This window comes from Bicyclus anynana, chromosome 8 (genome assembly GCF_947172395.1).
Source record: "Bicyclus anynana chromosome 8, ilBicAnyn1.1, whole genome shotgun sequence".
In the NCBI taxonomy this organism is placed as follows: domain Eukaryota; kingdom Metazoa; phylum Arthropoda; class Insecta; order Lepidoptera; family Nymphalidae; genus Bicyclus; species Bicyclus anynana.
Window position 1 is genome coordinate 12,534,905 of NC_069090.1, and position 24,326 is coordinate 12,559,230.

Below are 24,326 nucleotides of genomic sequence, written 5' to 3' on the forward strand. Positions count from 1 at the left end.
TTGAATAGGTGTTGTCCTTTGTTAGGTACAATTGTTTATATAGTTATACAAAGCACACACACAAATCGTCTGCCCCAAAATTTTATCTATAACTCTAGGTACTTATTTACATTACATTTCGCTCATCAGGAAATAATTAAATACTACTGTCAGCCCTGGTAGGATCTTGAGCTATTGTGCTTGAATTTTAAGTAAGTTTTTACATTGTATGAAGATATGAATTTAAAAAAATATATAAATACAATAATATTGTAGCACTTGTTAGAAAAAATTCTAACAAGTGCTACAATAATTCTACAACTATATAAATTATATAGTGCAAAGTAACCGCGTATTTAAAGAGAATTGAACGTACGCAGATAGTTTTTGGCTTCCGAAATACGAGGTTTTGTGATTAACATGGATTTTGTTCCACCCAACAAGCTCGTGAAAATAAAACCGGATACGTTGGAGTATGTCCGCAAACTGTATAACCTAGACAAACCAGGCAGCATGAAGGAGGCAGTTAACATATTAAACGAATGGGTCCAAAAGCAGCCACATTTCAATAAGAAGGATTTCAGTAAGATAGTTTTCTTTTTAGGGTACCATACCCAAAGGGTAAACGGGGCCCATTACATATATAGGGGACAGCGAAGTATTAGAAATACTTCGCTGTCCTTACGTCCGTGGCAGACTTCACCCACGCAGAGAATTAAGAAAATTCTCTGGTATCCAGGTTTCCTCACGATGTTATTCCTTCACCGTTTGAGACACGCGATATTTAATTTCTTAAAATGCACACAACTGAAAAGTTGGAGGTCCCGGACCAGATTCAAACCCATATCCTCCGGAATCGGAGGGCAAGATCATATCCACTATCTATCACGGCTCTATGTTGGGTCATCAATCAATATGCAATATGCATGGTTAAGCATTTCACATACTATAATTTGTATAGAATAATACTATAATTTGCATAGAATAATTTGTTTGTTCTCGTAATTTTGATAATCTGTACATGCTTTTCCAATCCTTGGTCATAAATATTTTTCAAATATACAAATAGAACCAACGACTGTTAATGCAGAAAGCAGGAACAACACTCACAGCAGAACGCGGCTGTCGTATACAAAATACCCATAATAATACCCTAATTCCATACTTCTCCGTTCACGGGTTTTATTAACCCGCCAACGGACACGCATGTGTCTGTTAGACCGGGTGATTTTAAAAATTCGAATAACTTTTGCTACCCCTAACTATGTATGGCTTCCATATGTCAATAAATATATTTTACAGCTACTCGTTGTTTGGAGGTCGCAATCGTCCTAAGCAAGGGATCGGTAGAACGCGCCAAAACTCAATTGGACAAAATGTGCACAATGAGAACATTGTATCCGGAGTTTTTCGGAATATTCAACCCAAAAACTGATTGTCCAGGCCTATTTGATATGTGGTACGTAGCCTTTTAAGAGTAGACTTTAGTCTTTTTATAGTAATTAATCAGCTCAAAAAGGTTGAATGTTATCTAAGAATTGCTAACATCGATCATAGATCGTTAGATGAGCCTCAAAGCGTCGCAGAATTGTCATTGGATTCGCACATTGGGTACGTCTTCGTCATCACTCGTAACACATTTCTCTTTATTCATGTTGTGGCTTGTGTTTTTACACTTCCAAAATGAACACGAAGGCATAATTAAGGAATTAAAATAAAAAAAACAAGTAAATATTTTTTTTAGTCCACGTCCACTCACAGCATACGCTTGTTACGTGCTAAGATAAGATGTGCGTGCACGTCTTTGGGTAAAGATATAAAATTGTGCGTTCTTTGGTATGGATGGGCCCATCTGCTAAGACACAAAAATAACCTCAATAAAATTGTAGAGCTAAAAGCATAAAAAAACATCATTAGATGTAACTAATATCAAAATACTGTACACGTCGTTATTTTCGTTAGTGATGTTAAAATTGTTTAAATATATCCAGAATAATGTGATTTTGTATTAAATTTCTTATAATTATGATTGTGATAATATTAAATATGGTGGTACATAATATTAGACCCGTATTACAATAAATGTTTTTTTTAAATTAATTTTTCCTACTATCTTTTCAGTCACACAGTTATTTTACCCAAACTAACGAAAGACCACTACAGGGTATACGTCACTAAGTTTCTTAATAGTGAAGATTATTTACAACCACTTTATTACAAGTACCACATAACCGTAAGTTTGAATTCATTAATTATCTTTCTACCCTACATATTTAAACAAAATAATCTTTTAACCGATTAACGTCTGTTTTCTAAATGCTTTCTACACTTCTGGACTGAGCTTGTTTTTATTTCTTTTCAGTTTTTTTATACTTTAAGCAGTCGGGTTTAATTAATTTTTTACTACCTAATGGAATTAAATTTAAATGAATGAATATGTATAGTATACTCTCGAGGGATATTTAGGTTTATCTGATTTCCAGGTGGCAGAATATTTGAAATCTCACGATTATTTTTGTGGAGTTGTTATGATTGTAGACGTATCGATAAGTAACTTTTTAAGTTACATAAAGAAGACGGATATAATCATGATGAAAAAAGCCATAAATATAAGTATAGTGAGTACTTATATTTATTTAGTTTTATCTAACCATCGAATGTTGCCATCCTACCGGCAAAGACGTACCGCCAAGCTATTCCGGTACGATCCCGTGTAGAATCCGAGTGGGGTGTGAATTTTCATCTTCCTTCTAACAAGTTAGCCCGCTTCCATCTTAAATTGCATTATCACTTACCATCAGGTGAGATTGTAGTCAAAGGCTAACTTTTAAAGAATAATAAAAAAATAATACTTAAGAGTATTAAATAACCGGCCAATAAATAAATAAATATTTAAAGGAGCTCCCATACAACAAACGTGATATGCCGTTTTTTATGGATATGGTATGATATATGGCCAATTGTTTTTTAAATTCTCGCTTTTTAATTTCATTTTTCTTTTACATGAGAAAAAGGCAAAGGTATTACACCGTACAGGTTGTCCCATGTCTTCAAATCTCGCTTTATTCGCAACTCAATAAAAATTAAATAAAAAAATGAACGCATTCCACAGACAAGAACGCTGTATTTCATTCGAACTTAAAGTTTTTTATTTATTTTTCAAATCAATCAGGGACTTACCTATAATGATTCTATTTTCGAATAAAACCTCCTCCGTTTTATAGTAGGCCAGTACTTGGTTAGTACTCGTAACAGACAAGAAATAAAAAAAAATTTACTTTAGCCCCTAGAGGCTGAAATTCTTGTTTAGCCACGCTGTGGAGTGGTAATATGACGGTGTTTTTGAGCAAGAGTAGTGAAAAATCATTTTTGGGTTTTTTATTATTGTTTTACAATTGCCTACAGGACGGTTATGGAATAAGGATCAAAGCGATTCACGTAATATCGGATTCTAAATTCTTGGACAACGCATTGGCAATAGTTAAACCAATGCTGAGCGCAAAGATAGCCAGCCGAATTCATGTGCACAACAGTTATGAGGAGCTTCACAAGATCATCCCGAAAGAGATACTTCCGAAGGACTACGGTGGTGAAGAACGCTCGATCAAAACCCTTCAAGGTGTGTGCAATTTATTTTGTTGATAGTGTAATATTCTGTAACAACGTACGTAAAAACGTAAGGGATCCCTAATTTTAGAGCGTTCAAAGAGCAGCAAAAAAGTATTGAGTCAAAATTTTATGATCTGAACAGAGAACCGAATAAATGTTATTAAAATAACAACTGAGGGCCTAGTAGCAGTTTGATACGTTTACTATCGGTATCGCGTCAACGTAAACGCGAATTTCTAAGGAATTGAAACAGTGCCATCTAGTGGCACTACTGCACAACTGTTTCAATTCCATATAAATTCGCGTTTATGTTAACGCGATAGTGACAGTATGAAAATATTGAAAACTCCCACTAGGCACACTGAATTCAACTTTTTTTACGCTACGTTTTCTGTCATATCTAAAATTCAGCTGTCTCGGTTAATTAGCATTTCCAAATGTAGGTATATACTAATTACATGAAGTATAAACATAAACGCGGGCGATGTCATTCTTTCTTGACATTTAGTATGGACCGTTTCTAGTGATCCGTGGCAGAGCCGCAAATACTTGTAGCTCCGAAAGTAATGATCGCAAATACCTTACTTTTACAATATTGCTTTATTAGCATACCCTTAAGATAAAGATAAAGATAAATATACTTTATTTGCACACCACAAAGACAAAAACAAGTGAAATAAAAAACAAATTAAGAAGAGATCAGCATACAAAAGGCGGCCTTATCGCTAAGTAGCGATTTCTTCCAGGCAACCTTCGGTTTAGGAAAACTTAAGGACATCAGCAGGTGGCGTAAAACAAAAATAACCATAGTATTAGTAATACACATACATACAAATAATTTACATCCTAATACATAAACAATATTACACAAATACCTACAATAATGAATAAAATACATATCAAAATATACTAATAAATACCTTATATTGAAAAGAAATAATATATACAGATCGTCTTTACTGCACCAGATAATGAGTCTTTACGGCATTTTTAAAAATGACCAGTGTACCCTTACCGTGACTTTGAATTTATTTTTAACACAAATTCCGCGAGAATCATAGATTTTGTCGGAATGAAAAGTAGACAATGTGTTAATCCAGCGTAAAATCTATTTTCATTCCGAATTTCAGCCAAATCGCTTCAGTATCCGCAGCACAAAAGAGTAACAAACATACACCTTACCCTTACCTTACCCTAACCTAACCTTACCTTGCCTTATCAGCTGATAGACGTCGACTGCTGGACATAGACCTCTTGCATGGACCTCCAAGCACAACGGTCTCGAGCCGCCAGCAGCCAGCGGCTCCCTGAAACCCGCTTGATATCCTCGGACCACCTAGTGGTGGGTCGACCAACACTGCGCTTTCCGGTGTGAGGTTGCCATTCTAGCATCTTGAGAACCCAACTTCCATCGAGACTTTGAACTATGTGGCCCACCCATTGCCACTTCAGCTTCACGACTTGCTGAACTATGTCAGTGATTTTGGTTTGTCTGCGGATCTCCTCATTCCTTATTCGATCACGCAGAGAAACTCCAAGCATAGCTCGCTCCATCACTCGCTGAGTGACTTTGAGCCTTCCAATAAGGCATAGTCAGCGACACATACACACACACAATTTCACACTTACACACAAACTTTCGCCTTTATAATATTTGTGTGATTTAAAAAACTGTCATCATCCCTATTCCAGAAGAATGGATTGAAGAGCTTTCATCGGAAGAACACTTGAGCTACTTAAAAGTAATGAACGGAGCGACCACTAACGAGAGCTGCAGACAGAAAAGCCAGTTCGCGGAACAATACGCTGGGATGCCAGGAACATTTAGATTTTTGAGTGTAGAATAAAGACAAATAAACCAAATCTAAATAATATGTCTAATAGCCAAAGTGTATTCATCACTAAATTTCGAAAACCAATTGATGTACAACGTTTATAAACGCAAGATTACCATTAGAACGCAAGATTAGTAACGCAGATTCATTTTGCAAGAGGGCCAGATTAAGGGATTTTCCACCTAGATGGGCTAGGTGAAAAATCCTCATCAATGCAAATTAATCCAGTCCAAACACAAGTTATTTGCTGTAAATCGTTGAGAGGAGTTCCTCGTCTGTATTTTGGCTACGTCATCAGATCGATTCTAGACCTTCATGAAAATGTGCTTTAAAAACCCTTACGAAAAAATGTATGAACACACTAGTATATATAATACATCTATTGAAAGTTAATAACATCTTAAGTGCTACCTTCTAAGTTTGCTCTGTGCGATCAGTTTGAAGGCGGTACCAAGTTAGTGATTTATTAATTCAAGAATCATAAAGATTCTGGATTTTCAGACAGTTCTTTCAGAAACGGCTTTAATTAACACATAATTCTACCTTGGTACCGCCTAGAAACTGAGCAAACTGAGAAGGTAGCATATACGATGTTATTTTTCGCTTTTTAGTTTAATAAAAACATTTCCATAATTTTGAAGTCGGTTGTATTTTTTTTATTAAAATTTATTATATCGGTATAATTTAATGCCATCAAAGACAACACACTTTAACAACAATATAGCAATTCTCGCAACTCAGTTGTTTTACCGTAAAAAGTTGTGAGATCCATGTAAATAATACAAAGTGAATTACTTTATTCAGTCCGTAATTAAGAGATCTTCTGTCTCCAGTTATTACATAATTAGCTAACCTAACATGATTTTATAGTGACCATAATCAATAATACAAAACTTTATATTTTAAATAACATAGATTGACTTGACCATCGCATAAATACACTCACAATTAATGCATATTATATTCAATAATATTGCTTAAAGCGCTTGAAAAGTCAATCTATTTAATTTAAAATATAAAATATTTTTATTATTGGTTGCTATATTCAGTCAGTGGGTGACAAAATTAGGAAATTCTTAGGGAATAAGATCTAAAACTACTAGTTCAAATTCAATGAAATTTGACATAAGCCGTGTCTATACAATGCTTGCTTGAGTACTTAGAATTCAGGCTTCTGGTTTCATCCACAACGAAGTTATAGGGTTCGAAAATGGCTTAAATTGCTTCGAGAAAAGTATAGTACGGCCGAGATTTTTTTTTTGTAGCAATACAAAAAAGAAAAAGCGGCTCGTTGATTAGCCTACTTGAATTAGAATCATGAGGGTTAGAGTCCTGAGTTGGGTGGTTGGTGGTGTATCACCTCCGTGTCTCAGAAAACACTTTGCCATCGGTCGGTCAAGGAAATATCATGGGTGGCGCGGTGAGGGGTCGCCATTCTAGCACCTCCGGTTATTTATGGTAGAATTCTACTGCAGAAGCTGTTTTTGATACCCCAGGGTTCATGTTAACACTTATCACGCATGCATTGGGCCTAAAGAACGATGAGAATGCACACAACTGAAAACTTGGCGTGCATGCCCCGGACCGTATTCGAACCTACGCCCTCCAAATCGAAGGCAGAGAACAAACATACTGAAACATAATTTGCACGCCACGTAAATGGCGTGACTTCGTGTAAATATATATATTATATATAAATTTATTATTTTATATAAAGCTAAATAATAAAAATATTTTTATTCTTTAGCTTTTTTTTTTATTCTTTACAATTCTATTCGTAATTCCAATTCGTGTCGTCCGTAGAGCAATCCACGACATTTTATAAAATCTTTGACAGCAAAGCACTCTATTCGTCTTAATTATGAAAGTGACGGTTTAATAATACCACGTTCTGAGAATTCATTTTTTTTTTTTTTTTTTATTTCATTTTCTAGTCAACACTCAAGTAACGAAAAGAGCCGGGCATTCCAGCATAATGTTCCGAAAACTCATCTTTTCGTCGACAGGATTCCTTGGTTGTCGCTGCGTTCATTCCTTCTAAGTAATCCAAGTGCTCCTTCGACGAAAGCAAGTCGATCAATTCGTCTATAAATTAAGAAAAAAATATTTTAAATGCTGTGACGACCTATTCCGAGACTTGGTCGCTAGCTATGATATATGAATAATAGCGGACTAGCGGAATAGCGGACGCCTGCGACTTCGTTCGCATGGTATTTAGTTTTTCCCAAATCCCTCGGGAATCATGGATTTTTTTTGATAAAAAGTATGTGTTAATCCAGGCTAGCATATCTCAATACCAAATTTCAGCTAATTCGGTTCAGTAGTTAAGGTGTGAAAGAGTAACAAACATTCATATCATTGAAATCATCAGTTTTGGCAAAGCTCGGGAAGCCATGGAATTTTTCGGGATAAAAAGTAGCCTATGTGTGTATCCAGAGTAATATCCATTCCAAATTTCAGCCAAATCGCTTTAATAGTAGCGGCATTAAAGAGTAATAAAAATCCAAACATACATCCAAACATCCATACAAACTTTCGCGTTTATAATATTATTAGGATGATGTTACACCTTTGTCAAAAGTATATTGATCACAATCTCTACGCAATATAGACGAAAAGAGTGTGGATTTCATCTTGCTCCTAACAAGTTAGCCCGCCTTAGATTGCATAGATCATCATCACTTACCATCAGGTGAGATTGTAGTCAAGGGCTAACTTGTAGAGATTAAAAAAAAGTATAGATAAGGTGTATACTCGTACCTTGAAGAATTTTCAGCGAACGTTCCTCACCACCGTAGTCTTTCGGAAGTATGGCTTTCGGAATGAAATCGTGAAGGCTTTCATGATTTTTATGTATTTTGATGCGCGCAGCTACCTTAGCGCTAACCACTTGTTTTACCAACGTCACCAAACCATCTATGAACTTCGATTGCGATATTATGTGAATTCCTTTGACGCTTGGTTTGTAGCCATCCTTTAATTTAATTAATTTATTAATTTATTTATTTAGAAAGGAAAACTTACAGCTATATACAAAGACTAGCTGACGCCGCGCGGTATCACCCGCGTGGTTCCCGTTCCCGTAGGAATACGGAGATAATATAGCCTCGATAAATAGGCTATCTAACACTGAAAGAATTTTTCAAATCGGACCAGTAGTTCCTGAGATTATCGCGTTCAATCAAACAAACTCTTCAGCTTTATAATATTAGTATAGATAATAAAAGTAACAACATAGAAAACAGATTATAGCCAATTACAAATTTTACATATTAGATAGCCAGCTCGCAAGGAAAACATACTTCAATATTTATTTATTATCATTTAATCATTATTGAAATCTAACAATATAAACAATTATATTATTTTATTAGTGGACTCCCGCGACTTCGTCCCCGTGAAATTGGATGTAAACTTTCAACGCCTATTTCATCCCCTTCTATTAATATTTTCGCATGTTTTAGACATAATAAAACATCACCACTTATAATTTTACAAAAATATAACTCAAATAACTAACGAGTTAAAAAAAATGACCCGCTTTTAACCGTTTAGAAGTAGCATTTTGAAAAATCTTGAATTATATTATTTTTCTTTCTTTAACCTACCTTTAATTTTTACAAATGTAATGTATCAACCCCTATTTCACCCCTTCTGAATTGATTTTCGCGACAAAAAGTATCCTTTAACCTTATTTGTATTAAAGTCTCAAATCGTGTCAAGTTTTATTTAAATTCATTCAGTAGTTTCAGCGCGATGATCGGTCAACAAAAAACACGGACAGACAAAAATAAAAAATATATATTTATAGGTTTCAAAGGGGTTGCATTCACTGTCTGAGATATTTTTATAATATTAATGTTGAATTAATGGACAATTAAAACATTATATGAAGCATGCGAAAATATAAAGAGAAGAGGTTAAAATGGTGGTTCAAAATTTACATCGAGTTTAATATTTAACTATTATTAATTATTAATGCTTATAATTAGTCCGCCTACAGTTAAGGACACCAAAGTAATGAAAATTGCTATGGTTAGATACTACATACTTACAAAACATATGGCCATGGCTTGCTTGAACTGAACTAAATTAGCTGTTTTCAAATAAGTCAGTAGGTCGGCTTCCACAAAATCGATGACCACAATTAATCCAGAAAAATAATCGTGAGCTTTCAAATATTCTCCTAACTAAAAAGTATAAGATTTCATAATTTAAAAATAATCAAAGAGGTGATTATCATAAAGCATTTGTACAACGGTCAATGATGTAGTGGCAATGGGCATATAGTTCGGAGAGCCGATGGGGTCTCAAGGCTGGAATGGCGACCCCACGCTAGAAAGCGCAGTCGCAAGGATTCGCTGGATGCAGGCTGCTCAGGATCGTAATGTTGGTCTCTATAAAAGTCCTATGTCCAGTGGACGTTCGGCTGATATGATGATGATGATGATGATGATGATGATGATGATGATGATGATGATGATGATGATGATGATGATGATGATGATGATGATGATGATGATGATGATGATGATGATGATGATGATGATGATGATGATGATGATTATGAACACAGAACTTACAACAACGTTGTGCCGATAAAAATACATCTGTAAGTCCTCATCAGTCTTATAAAATTTTGTAACGAATGTCCTGCAGTGGTCTTCTGTTAATTTAGGCAACATCATAGTTTGGCTGAAAATAATTAATCCCAATGCAATACGCTATTATATAGGGTGCTCGGAAGTATTTCCCCTAACGTCAAGGAGTTGACAAGTCCACTCATAGTAGCCGAACTGCATAACTAATTTTTTTTTATCCTACGTTAAACTTGTCTACGGCATATTTTAAGGATGCGTATAAGGGACTCATTTTAAAGGATCTATTTACAAAAAAAAATATTATTTACTCTGAAAACATTAATTTTAGAACACATGTTCCTTAAAAATTTTTAATTCATTTTCGATAAGGAGAGTTATGGGAACTCCAGAACCCAGTAACCCCAGAGTTATGGAAAAAACTCCCGAGCATCCTGTATAAAAAAAATTGAATTTCGATAAACGATACGAAGAACTAGCAGACGGCCGCGACTTCGCTCGCGTATGAACCTCTGGCCCTTCTTACTTCGAAGAATTACTTTACTACTACATTAGTGCATTATGATAAGAGTGCGGTTAGTTCAAAATTACAGCCGAGGCGATATTGCTAGCCCGAGCCGTAGGCGAGAGCAAGGAAGCAGATGCTATAATTATCAAAGCGCACCTATGTCATACAATTTTTCACCCATAATCATATTACCTGAGTAATCGTGATAAATATATAATAGGACTCATAACCGAGAGGTCGTTGGTTCGATCCCCGCCCGATAGACTTTACACACTACACGCAGTCTTTCCGATTACTTGGAGGGGAATGAGAATGTTGGTCATGTATATAAAAAAGATCTTTATTTAAAAAATAAAGCTACGTACCAAACTGCAAAGAAACGGTCAAATTCGTTTCTCAATTTGAATGCACCGAAAAATTCCGGCCACAACGTCCTCATGGTGCAAAGTTGATCCAATTGTCTTTTAGCACGCTCTATTGATCCCTTGGAAAGTATGATTGTCATCTCCAAATAATGGTCAGCTGTAATGTAAAGTTTTATTAAATTACTAGTGGACCCGGTCAAGCATCGCTTTGACTTATGTGCACTTCTTCCCTCTCTCTACTCTCACCCTACCCTTCCGCTTGACTCTAAAACATTTGTATGGGAAATAGAAAAGGGCAGTTTTTAGGGTTTTCCCGGAAATTATTTGATTTTTTCTCACCTTTTAAACCTTCCCAATAACTCCTCGAACATTTCAAGACGAAGATAAGATAAATCCGTTAAGCCGTTCTCGAGTTTTAGCGAGACTAACGAACAGCAATTCATTTATATATATATATATATATATATATAGATTAGCTGAACCAAACTAATTATTCCAAATACATTCCAATCAATTATTACCAGCACAAGTTTTGTTGCCTTATCACTATTAAAAACAGTGGTTGGTGGTAGACAGGTCAAAACTTAGAGTTGGATATGTAATTCAATCATTTTCAATCGACCCCAGCCGGGAATCAAACCCAAGACCTCTGTCTTATAAATTCACTGCGCATATCACTGAGCCACGAAGGCAAAGAGTATGACCTCAAAGTAGACGTAGTTGTGTTGTGGCTACTTTTAAGATTGAAAAAAGATTTAGAGTTGGATATGTAATTCAATAATTTTCATTCATCATTATCAACCCATATTCGGCTGACTGTTGAGCTCTCCTCTCAGAGAGGTTAGGCCAATAGTCCACTACGCTGGTCCAATGCGGATTGGCAGACTTCTCTAAACTGACAGATTAAGAAAATTCTTTTTTGTTTCCTCTCGATGTTTTTCCTTCACCGTCTGAGACACGTGATATTTAATTTCTTAAAATGCAAATAACGGCCTCCGTGGCGCAGTGGTATGCGCGGTGGATTTACATAACGGAGGTCCTGCGTTCGATCCCCGGCTGGGTCGATTGTGATTTTCTTAATTGGTCCAGGTCTAGCTGGTGGGAGGCTTCGGCCGTGGCTAGTTACCACCCTACCGACAAAGACGTACCGCCAAGCGATTTAGCGTTCCGGTACAATGTCGTGTAGAAACCGAAAAGGGGTATGGATTTTCATCCTCCTCCTAACAAGTTAGCCTGTTTCCATCTTAGACTGCATCATCACTTACCATCAGGTGAGATTGTAGTCAAGGGCTAATTGTAAAGAATAAAAAAAAAAAAAAAAACTTAATAGTTGGCATTAAGGATTCCCTTCGTAATCGGAGACAGGGGTATTAACCAATGGGCTATCACAGCTCGGCAGGGAGATCCTAAACCCTACACCCATTGGTCACGAGTTCCGTGCTCTCCTCGGAGTTTTTCTCTCTCCCACACAATGGACCCCCAACCCATACGTGGTGAATCAATTGAAACGTAATAATACACGTATAATACGTGGTGGACGTTCAACATTAGTGTTTTTATCTCTAAACCAAGACTGCGTCACATAACAATACAATAAATTATATTATTCTTACTTTTTGTGCGTCTTTGCAATTTGAATAAACACAAATTATATAGTTAAACTAATATATTAACATTAATTTAAATATATTTCAAGCATTAAATAAAAATGTAGGTAAGTAGGTAACTTGTAAAAACTCAAGCGACAAAAACATTTATATTAGTAGCCGATGCTCCGAGGTTTCACCCGCGTAGTTCCCGTTCCCGTGTTAATTTAAGCTGTTTCTATTAACGGCTAGAGGTAGGGGTAGGGTAGGGGTAGGGTGGGAGTAGGGTAGGAGTAGGGTAGGAGTAGGGTAGGAGTAGGGTAGGGGTAAGGTAGGGATAGGGTAGGGGTAGGGTAGGAGTAGATAGGGGTCGGGTACGAGTAGGGTAGGGTAGGATAGGGTAGGTTAGGGGTAGGGTAGGGTAGGGTAGGGTAGGGTAGGGATAGGGTTGAGTCCCTACTAATCCGCTGTATGGTAGAGTAGTTGTAGAGTGGGGGTAGGGTAGGGGTAAGTTAGGGATAGGGTAGGGGTAGGGTAGGAGTAGATAGGGGTAGGGTACGAGTAGGGTAGGGTAGGATAGGGTAGGTTAGGGGTAGGGTAGGGTAGGGTAGGGATAGAGTTGAGTCCCTACTAATCCCCTGTATGGTAGAGTAGTTGTAGAGTTGTAGTAGTAGGTTTCACGCAGACGATGTCGCGGGCGTCCGCTAGTAGTTAATATATTTTGAATAACATTTTATTAACAAACAATACATACATTAAAAGTTATGAATGAACATACCTTCATTTCTAATTTGTTTGTTGGTAAACAGTACACATCAAGTAGGGTTGTAGTATTTTTTTATACTTTTCAAATTAGCCCTTGGGTACAATCTTACCTGATGGTAAGTGATGGTGCAATTTAAGATGGAATCAGACTAACAATATTAAGAGTAGAATGAAAATCCACACCATTTCGATTTCTACACGGCATAGTACCGATAACTTGGCGGTACGTCTTTGCCGGCAGGTAACTAAACTATAGCCACGGACGTTCCACCAGTCAGACCTATACCAATTCAGAAAACCTCAATCGACCCCATCCGGGAATCAAACCCAGGACCTCTGTCTTATAAATCCACTGCACATACCAGTGTGCCACGGAGCCAAAGAGTATGACCTCAAAGTAGACTGTGTTGTGGCTACTTTTAAGATTGAAAAAAGACTTACTGAAATCCTTCTTATTAAAATGTTGCTGTTTTTGGACCCACTCATTCAATATTTTAACTGACTCCTTCATGGTTCCTGGTTTATCCAGATCAAAGAGTTTACGAACATACTGCAATGTATCAGGTCTTAACTCGTAAAACTTATCTTTTGGAATAAAATCCATTTTTATAAAACAAAACCGTTTGACTTGAACGCTTAAATTATACTCGCTAATTTATTTGTTACATTCGTCTACTATAATTTTAGTTATTATACCTACAAGATTGTCCATCAAGATATCATCTACAGGATGTTTGTAATTAACCTACCATTTTAAAATTATTTAGAAAAAAAAATACAACGACTCCAAAACATACCCATGAAACTAAAAATGAAACAATAACTTTATATTTTTTTCTACATATTGATCCCATTGAAGGAGGTGCTAAGCCAGTATAATTAAACCAACTATTATAGTATAATTAATTCAAGGCGTACCTATAAAAAAGATTTTTGTTTCTAATACATTTTTTCATATGGTTTTTTCAGTTACGACTAAAATCAAGACCACACAGGCTTGGCATGTCTTCCTCAATACCCTGATTTCCTACCCTTAGGGTTGAATGTTTTCCAAATGTATATGGGACCAAATTCGAAATATTCCTAATTTAAAAAAAAACATCAATATCGGACTACTCAGTAAAAAATTACAAGTTTAGTTATGTTCACATAAAAAATATAATATACACGTCGAATTGTTAACCTTCTTGTTGTTTTTCGTAAGTTGAAAAACCATCAGGTGAGTATCTGCTCGGTCCGTCAATTAGGTATAATATATTATGGTAAAAAAAAACATTATAATATTCACTACCCGCGTTTGAAGTCGATACCAAGCCGTGTAAAAATATAGTTCAGTCAATCTGTAATTAAGGGTCAAGATATATATTTCATAGTTATATGAAAAAATTGTTTAAATAAAAGTTGTAGCTTTTTTTATGACAACTTTCTCATTCACAGTACAGCTGAAAAATCATTTTTTATTAACAAAATTAACGAAAAACCCTTTTTTTTTGATAATTTAGCGCCACCTACTGTTTGTATTTTTAGTCGTATGATGTTGCTCCAATGACATAAAATGTAGTTCACACAGTTCTCTACATTTTTTGTTCAATAAAAATTTCTCTAAAACCCATAGATTCGGAGAAAAACGCGTTTCAATTTTTTTTTGGATTTTGTCAAAAACAGCAGGAAGGGGGACCCCAAAAATCTACAGTTAACATCTTTACATAAGTCAAACTTTTTCTTGATATTATCCTGAGAATAGCATTTATTTCATTACAGATTGACTGAACTAATACGTGAAAGAATAGAATGCTTGAGAAACCTAAATATCACCTGCTTGGCACCGACATCAAACTGATCAGTAGGTAGTAAATAAAATAATGTTATTTTACTCTTTTTAGTAGTTATACGAGTACGTTCGTGTCATTGAAGTCGGTTGTATTTAAAATATATAAAATTATCTTCAAACTTATCGCTGCACATAAAAACGTTGGAATCAACTCCCTCCTATTTGAAGGCGAGATAACTTAGTACATGACCCAGACATTATTATACTAACAATATAGTTTCTTATCACGTACATTTTATCTCTTTTAACTCCGTCTCTACCATCTTCTCCCCACTTTATGGCATCTCAAGGCGTTATAACTGACATCGTTACATTAAACACGATATATTGCTATGGAAAAATAATGCACGCCATTGACGATCAATTATTCTCACGTTTCTGCAGCACCCACGACTATAACTGATCGTGTTTTGGTCGCTGCGTACATGACGGCTCAACTTATGAAACGTCTTCGCTGCAGAAACGTGAGAATAATTGACTGTCAATGGCTGACTTAAAGGAAGGTGTTACATTTTCGAGAAATTAGTAGTACCTAGTGGTTTTTAGCGGTAGTGGTTTTTAGTGTTTATTCATATGCTCATATGGGAAAATATTTATGTAGTGCGTGTTTGTAGTTCTTAGAGGTATGGGTGGAATTTATTAATCGAAAAAAGTACAAAACCATTTCGTAGGGCTGTCTTCTTACGAGTATATAACAAGATACCCAAAACAAAGTTTTAAGTGTCTGTACTTAAAATAAACCGATTTTGAATAATTTACAATCCTAATATGTATGTATGTTTATAAGTGCATAAACTAACGTATCATGGTAAGCATAAACCAAAATTATACATTATTCTTAGAATATTTTTCTTGCCACCAAAAAATAATGATAGGAATATCGTTGGACATACATTAAAACATACATACAGCCGAACGTAGAACCTCCTCCTTTTTCGCTTCGCTACATGCGTTGATCAGGGATATCGAGTCAAGACCGCAGCAGAAAGAGCTGAAAACGGTAAGAGGTACAAATATGCCTCTCTAACCGAGAGATATTTGTTCATTTTGCCGTGGAGGCCCTTGGGCCTTGGAGTCCCATTGCCAAAAAAAGTCTCCGAATTATTTCACCGCGACTAGTTGCCTCGACTGGTGACAGAAGCAATTTTGTGGTGACAAGGTAACAGAATGCTGACTTATTTTCTGCGCAACGATCAGCCTGGCTGTGGCTAACGCGGAAATGCAGCCAGTATTCTGATGCATGCGTGATTTGTATAGGTAATTATAAAGATAAGTTAGTTTATGTTCAGTTTTTAACCAACCAAGCCATCAAGCTATTTAATTCGCGACCCCTTTAAAGCGTTTCCCCTGGGATCTTGTTACGATTATGTTCACACATGTCAGATGTCACGTATTGGACTCCTGAACAAGCCTAAACAAACTTAATTCCCTATAGACTGGATTTAATGAAATTGCCGATTCAAACAAATATACGAGTACCTACTACAAATTCTGGGCCAATCAGCGGGTCAACTTCAGTAGTAAGTTGAAACATCCTATATACGTAGGTACTTCGTTACATACGTGTAACAGCTTTAAGCATGGTAGCTACCTACCTCATCAATAATATGCTGCAAATGTTGTTTTTGCGAAATATCATCGTCATCTAATTGACCTACCACATTCACCAATCATAAGTCCTGGACCTTTGGTTAGGAAAGGAACTTTTCACAGGAGGTCATATCCACTGGGCTATCACTAATAGTACACTGACTACCACATCAATAAGCTGCAAATGTTGTTCCTGCGAAATATCTTCGTCATCTTTTGACCTACCACATTCACCAATCATAAGTCCTGGACCTGTGCTAAGGAAATTAACTTTCCTTAGAACCTTATTCGCAACAAATTTATTTCTCAGGTATCCTCACAACGTTTTTCCTTCACCGTTTGAGACACGTGATATTTAGATTCTTAAAATGCACATAACTGAAAAGTTGGAGGTGCATGCCCCAGACCGGATTCAAACCTACACCCTACGAATCGAAGGCAGAGGAGGTGTGATAGCCCAGTGGATATCCACTGTACTATCACGGCTACTAGCGACTACGGCTATGGTATAATACACTGCCTACCTCGTCAATAAACTGTGAGTGTTGTCCCTGCGAAATACCTTCGGCATCTTTTGCTCTACCACATTCTCCAATTACACCACTGGACCCTTAACAAGGAACTCCTTATTCGTAACCAAATTAAGCGTAGGAAGTGAAACTAGATAAAGTATGTCTTGCATCAATCAGGTGCAAGTCAGGTCAAGTGCTTGCACTTGCATCGATCAAGTCAAGTCAGTTGCAGTCCTTCCAGTGGTGTCTTAGACGTCACAGGCAATAGGCTTGTGGTGGCCAAATGATTTCCAATTGTGGTAATTCACGGCAGTGTCATCATTAATAACGTAAGTTAAGTTTAAATTTGTTATTAAGGAAGAGCGAGACCGTCTGACACAGGTTTTTACTTAAAAGAATCTCTCAGCCACATCAGTGATTGTAAAACTATAAATAATAAATTTTCATTTCATTTCAATACCCATTACATTACTCGGCTGCTTATTTGGTTTTGATTAGCTGAACTAATTAAAACGGAGTTAGTGTTTAATTCGAATCAAGCTTGAACATTATACGCCTTCCATTAACGTCAGTTAAAACAACTATAAAATGTTCCGGGAACAAGGGGAGTATTTTATTACAAAGTTAAATTACCCTCCGTCGACATCATAGTACTTTTTAACTGGGTTTACATTTTTCACAGAAGCATCCGAACTGGCTAAGTAGTTTATTTTGCAGTACGAATAAAAGCTGCTTCTGCTTCATTGATCCGATGGTTAGCTTGTGTGGCTTTGGATAATGATGTCTCGGGTTTGAGTCCTGAATGTGTCTTGAAATATAGAGATTTCTTTTATCCTAGAAATCCTCAGTTAAACTAACTAGTGATTAAGAAGTTGGTTATACAGCTCGTGCTTATAACTTGACACCTGGCTCGAATGATGTTTGTACCAATGATTATATATAATATAATATTTGTACTGTGTTTGTTAGAAATGCCTCGAAAAGCACGTATATCTGCCGCTATCGATATCGCTATCGCTATAGCATCCCATCCCATCCCATTCCAAAAATATCATCGCGACACCACACTGTTCAAAGCGAAATAGAAAGACGAAACGATAATAACTAGCTTGCTTTCTATGGGAGAGAGAGAGACAAACAAAGAAACACCCGCACTCCGCATGGCTTACAACTATAGCAAAAAGTGTCGTTACAACTTTTGGTCTTAATTTTTTCCGTCTAGCCCCCTTTAGCAACGCGCGAAGGAATTTCGTTCTAATAATGATAATTCAGCGTAACTAAATGAAGGAATCATCATCCTAAATTGGCTTCAAGTTAATTCTGGCATAAAATTATACAAGCAATATAATTCCGGCACCGCGTAGCAAACAAACAAGTATTACTCCAGGAATACCTGAAAATAAAGCGCGCCAAAAAAGAGGACACAAATTTTGTAAACATTTTTTATACAAACAATTTTCGACGCGTACCCGCTTTGAATATATTATGGGGAGACAGAAAGGGCTAAAGACGTGTAAATATTTTACAAGGACGGCTTTTCTGTTTGCACAGTAACCCTAGATTGTACGTCACTTTTGGTATGAAAGGTTGAAAAACGCCGAAAATTTCTTTTATGACTTGTTTTGCCCTGGATTCCTGAAAACCGTTCTTATCACCATCTTGATGGATGCCAACCTCCTTTTTTCTCCTCCTTCGAAAATATATTGGCAGTTTATTAGTGTTGAGGTTTCCGTATTATATTTTCCTCTCAAATTGAAAACGAAAGTTAATACAACTCTCTTCAAAACATTTTTAGTAGTAGTAACTACTTGATACTTTTTAAAATGTCTTAGATTGCTTATTATCTTTCTACTAGATAGACAAAAAATATCATATTTTTTGTCTTTCTACTAGATAGATAAAAAATATCAATTTTTTTGACAATACGTACTTAAACGCACTGCACACAAACACACTACACTGAGGATTTAGTCTTGACCTGTAATGACGAAGGAATTTTCCCTTTCTTACAATTTGAAAGTTTAGTGCCTACTCTGGTTAAAACCTTGTGCACGATTATATTATATTGAGTGATATATTCATCTACATCTGATATATTAACCTGCATTGGAGTAGCATGGCCTATGCTCCATATCTCTCTTAAAAGGAGCAAGCCTTGACCTTGTAGTAGGCCGATAAAAATATATAGGCTGATAATGATATTATAAAGAATAATGAATAAAAAATAATAAATATTAATATCCATCGGTAATATTCATCATTAACCGCAACCCAATTCTTTCAGCGAACGCCTTGTTTAAAAATCTCTTAATATGTAATTATATTCTTAATTGCTATAGCCAAAGAATCAGCGACTTCAGAATATTTTTTTAGCTAACAGTCATTTATTATTTTTTTAAAATAGTAATAAAATGGAAGTAAAAAAATGTATTTCCAAACATGATATATCCATGACAACCTTCTATGTTTTAAGGCCTAATATTGAAGGTTATACAATATTGGACTATTCTTCCATAAAAGAAATTGTTAGTAGCCCGGAGTTATAAAGATTAATTATTTAGTTGGTGTTATACTTTGACCAGCCTTACGTAGGCATTTTGTAGGGACTTCCAAACATCACGATACTGAGCCGCCTGCATCCAGCGAATACCTTCGACTCGCTTGATATCGTCAGTCCACCTGGTGGGGGGTCGACCAACACTGCGCTTACTAGTGCGGGTTCGCTATTCCAGCACTTTGGAACTCCAACGTCCATCGGCTCTTCTAACTATGTGCCTCGTCCTTTGCATTTTCAACTTCGCGCTTGAGCTATGTCTGTGACGTTGGTTCTTCTGCGGAACTCTTCATTTCTGATTCGGTCACGCAGCAACACGCACTGTTCGAAGATTCCTGTCTTCATTTACTTGCCTGCCCCTAAAAAATATCTACCATAGTAATAATCTGTATTATAACATCCCAAAATATAGGCAACGGAAAACATTCACGTAATGTGGTAAAGGTTAAATTGAAAAGCAAATGTAATTTGTACGTCGAGTCTACAAATAAAACGACATTCGCAGCGCAGATGAAAATGCAACTTACAGGTTTAAAGTGAAAATTCATTTCAATATTCCGATTACCCGCTGAAACGATGCAATGCGAGGCTATCAATTTGGATTTTAACCAACGTCGGCGGTCTTTCTGTGTTCACAAAAGGAAGGTAATTATTTATTCATGTTCGTTGCAGTTTCACCACCTTTTTATGTAACAATGTATCTACCACGCTAATTTTTAGTAAACTACGTGCAATATATCTTAAGCCATTATAGGTTGATTTCGCTTGCTTCTATTATTATTTTTTTAATTGAGTTATATAATTATGTCGGTAAAGGTTAGAATGAAATCCTTGATAATTGTTAGTGTCTAAGCGTTGAAATCTGCCAGCAAAATATCTTAACCATTATTGGTTGCTTACTTATGCGGTTTCATTTTATTATCATCATTTAGCTCAGCAGCTGCTCTGCCGTGTAAACCCAAAACACTGTAACTTGAGTTACAGTGTTTGGGTTTATAGCGCTCATTTGACTAATTTTGATGAGCTTTATACCCCAATAAAAAAAAAATGATTTTTTTTAAATATTTATGGAGATATGAGTATACCAACAAGACTGTAATTCGAAAAAAGTCATAGTTTATAAAAGCATAAAACTGTAATTTGAGTTACAGTATTTTGGCTTTACTTTTTTCGCGAAACAAAAGTTACAGTGTTCTCCCTAGCCAATAGTTTTTGAGCCATCAAGTAGAGCATTTTAGCCTGCGGGAGGTTCCTACATTCAGTGGCCGTTTGGCAATGCGTGTAAGTGAACGCTACAGTTAGGTTATAAAAGATATTAGTGCATCGGGTAATTTACTTTTGCAAAAATGATTACAAAGAAATATACAACATTATAATTACTCCACGATGGCGTCAACATTAAACCATGTTTTGATTGAATAGGAAAATATTAATAACAAAGAATGTTCTGAACCTAACAGGCCATACGATAAGGAGATACGGTCAAACAGACCAGAGGTTGACAACTACTATAAGAATTCAGAGTTTATTTTCGAATGTCGCTATGATATAAGTCCTTTAATATCACTAAGCCCTCCCCCAAGCCATACCCCAGAAAAATCAAGCAAGCGATGAAAAAACAACCAAAAAAATTAAACAGCCCCAACAGACTATCAAAATTGGAACATTTAACGTAAAATCTGTAAAAATACAGAAAAAATTTTAGAACTAACATGCAATATATTTATGAAGGGCTGCACAATCAAAAATACATATTATGCTACAAAGGTGAAACAATCGGCCAGAATGGAGTTGGTTTTTTAATAAAAAAAGAACTTAAATGTTAAATTACAAGCTTTTTAGCACATTCAAATCGAGTTGCGCTACTAAAATTGAAATACAAATATACGCACAAACTGAAAACTCTGCAAATGAAGAAATCAACTCATTCTACGAAATGCTTCGGGTTGCTCAAAGCCAGGCAGAAGAAAACATCGTCGTTATCGGTGATTTTGACGCAAAAGTTGGCCAGTCCAAAATAGAAAACCTTGTAATGGGAATATTCGGATATGGAAAGAGAAACGAAGGAGGAGATATACTCATTGGAACATAGAATGTCAATTATGAACTCTTTAAAGCTCGAGCAAATCGAAAATGGATCTGACTCTCGCCATACGGCAAAGTAAGAAACGAAATCGATTTTATTTTGTCTAATCACCGATCGAAGGTAAGAAACGTAGAGGTGCTATGGCCCTACCAACCTAGAGTACTGGGTTTTAAAATATACCAACCGGAAATGCAACATGTAGAAGAAGATATCCAATTTTCTTACAACAAACTAGCTGACACTATCATCACCAGCCTACCACGTAGATATAATAATACAGAACTAAATACTATAGACAAAATACTCAGTGAAACTATGCGAATTCTTCTTACAAGACGAACTGAACTTATGAAAACAAAACAAAAATCTAAAGAAATGGCAGAAGAATTGAGACAATTATTTGAAGCTTCAAGAAAATCAATCAATAATGACTACAAACACTAACAAAACAATAGAGAACATAAAAGACTACAGAAGCACGAAAAAAGCCTCAAAAAAAAAGAAGTGACCACACACAAAACCTGGATCCAAAACTTGAAACTGAAACTAAAACCAGACAAGATATCATGAACTTCGCTACAGATTTCTACATACACTTAAATAATAATACATCAAACACAATCTCTTGTTCTAGAACCAAAGATTCAATAGGAAGCCCTCCAGACATATTATGTGATGAACCTGTGGTTGAACATGGAAGTTAGCAAACACATTCAAAAACTCAGAACAGAAAAGCCCTGCTGCCATGTTAGCCCGTTCACTATATGCCTATGAACAATAACACAAAAAATACAGTATTTCAGTTAAACATATTGAAGAGCTACTTATAAAGCCAAGAAACTGTAACTATAAATAGAGTGTTTTGGTTTGACAAGTAAGCTTAATTTGTTACGCCTTTGCTATGACAATACAAGTTTATAAAGATTATTGCAAATGTATTTACAGGATTGCCCTAAAACTTACATGGCTATATAGGTTACAAAAATATCTTTCGATTGATACCTAATACTACACATTTTATAAGAATAATGTAGCTTAAATCAACCAAAATGCAAAAAAACTTTTAAACGCCGATTTCTCAAAACTGGGTTTTCTGAGATACAGTGTTTTGGGTTTACACGGCAGAGCAGTGAGCCAAATATGGGTTGATAACGATAAATTTTCTCAACGCTCGTCAACAAACTTTAACGGCAGGTGTCCTCAGATCCTCATCGTACGCATCGGACGTATCGCATCAAATGAATTTTAGTATTCTTTGCATAGAAAATCGTACAAGTGGGTCCACAAATCGCATCGAACTGATTTCACCTACCGTAATATTTAAATATCCGTTTGGTGTGATGCATCCTTTTTTCTGATTGTGTAGGCTTCAGCGGCGTCACAGGGTGTCTGTTTGTGAGTTTGGGCGAGCGCAGAACCTTCGTCTGATGGGGCCCGAAGGCAGAAGTAGAGCAGATGGGCGGAACGACTTTCTGAGGGCGTCTCCTCTGAGACTCGGACCTCGGCTTAGGACCGTTCGGGAAGGGTGTTTCGGCCTAAGTGTATCAGTCCGGAAGCCCCCGAGATCGTGAGTTAAAAAGCCCACGTCTGGGTGACGTCAGATATCGGGGACAAAAAAGGCGAAGGATTTGAACCAGGAACTTATTTCAGTTTGCATTTATCCGTTATTTATGCGTCACTTCCAATTGAGCTACCAGGGTCACGCGATGCATCCGATACGTACGGTCGATCAGTGGACGTCTACCATAAAGAAACACTGTCCAGTATTTATGTAAGAGAAAACCGAGAAGTCAGAAGAAGAGTAAAAGATAGTATTTGAATAAATTCTTGCTTCACTTTTCATCAAGGAGAAGCTTTGCTTATTATATTTGCTTTTAGAAAACAAACAGAAATTCTGTATTTTAAAATGATATGACAGAAAACATGAGACAGTATTGCGTTGCATGCTGAAACGAGAGCTCTATTCTTTGAAACAAGACGTTAGAAGTAACGTAAGTAATTGGATATCATGTTTAGAATTCGCCGTAGAATGTGTAGTTCACGAAACAAATACAACGGAGTGGTTTCATAAAGAAATTATCGTCCAATATCTCCATATAATATTGAATTTTAACAAAATATTATAAAAGGAGGTTGGCGAAAGTGGGAGTCACACTGAATTGTCGTACATTCATACATTTGTATTGATTAAAACTATTATTTTGTAAGATGCTTGAAAAAAATATATTGAGATTTAACAGAACGGGATTCAAAAGAAAAAAAGTGCATTTTATTAACAAAAAAAGTTGTTTGCAAAAACGCCTTGTCGTAATTATGAAGCAATCACGCAGTTGTATGTCAGCGGTGGTGGTTTTCACATTTATGTATAAATGAGGTACCTACTAATTTAATGTATATCTTTATTCCCTGCTTTTTAAGACTGCTTGCCATTAATTTTTTTCTTAGTTTAATCACGATAAACAACTATTAACAGGTTTTCATTATGCAGGCTAATTCTATCAGCTAGTC

The 24,326-nt window shown here is 36.1% G+C and overlaps 2 protein-coding genes across 2 annotated transcripts; one reads left to right on the top strand and one right to left on the bottom strand.

Moving 5' to 3' along the window:
• The first annotated feature begins 399 nt into the window (after nt 1-399).
• Nucleotides 400-5,471, top strand: LOC112056699 (alpha-tocopherol transfer protein-like). Its single transcript, XM_024097169.2, has 6 exons — nt 400-562; nt 1,276-1,438; nt 2,101-2,212; nt 2,463-2,597; nt 3,385-3,598; nt 5,281-5,471. Exons 1-6 carry the CDS (start codon nt 400-402, stop codon nt 5,433-5,435), a joined length of 942 nt encoding a protein of 313 aa, XP_023952937.2. The 3' UTR covers nt 5,436-5,471.
• Nucleotides 5,472-7,296: 1,825 nt separating this feature from the next.
• Nucleotides 7,297-13,884, bottom strand: LOC112056698 (alpha-tocopherol transfer protein-like). Its single transcript, XM_024097167.2, has 6 exons — nt 13,687-13,884; nt 10,895-11,051; nt 10,007-10,118; nt 9,479-9,613; nt 8,184-8,397; nt 7,297-7,508 (listed from the first exon to the last, which is right to left on the bottom strand). The coding sequence occupies exons 1-6, from the start codon at nt 13,847-13,849 to the stop codon at nt 7,354-7,356; spliced, it is 936 nt and encodes a 311-aa protein (XP_023952935.2). The 5' UTR covers nt 13,850-13,884; the 3' UTR covers nt 7,297-7,353.
• Nucleotides 13,885-24,326: the final 10,442 nt, after the last annotated feature.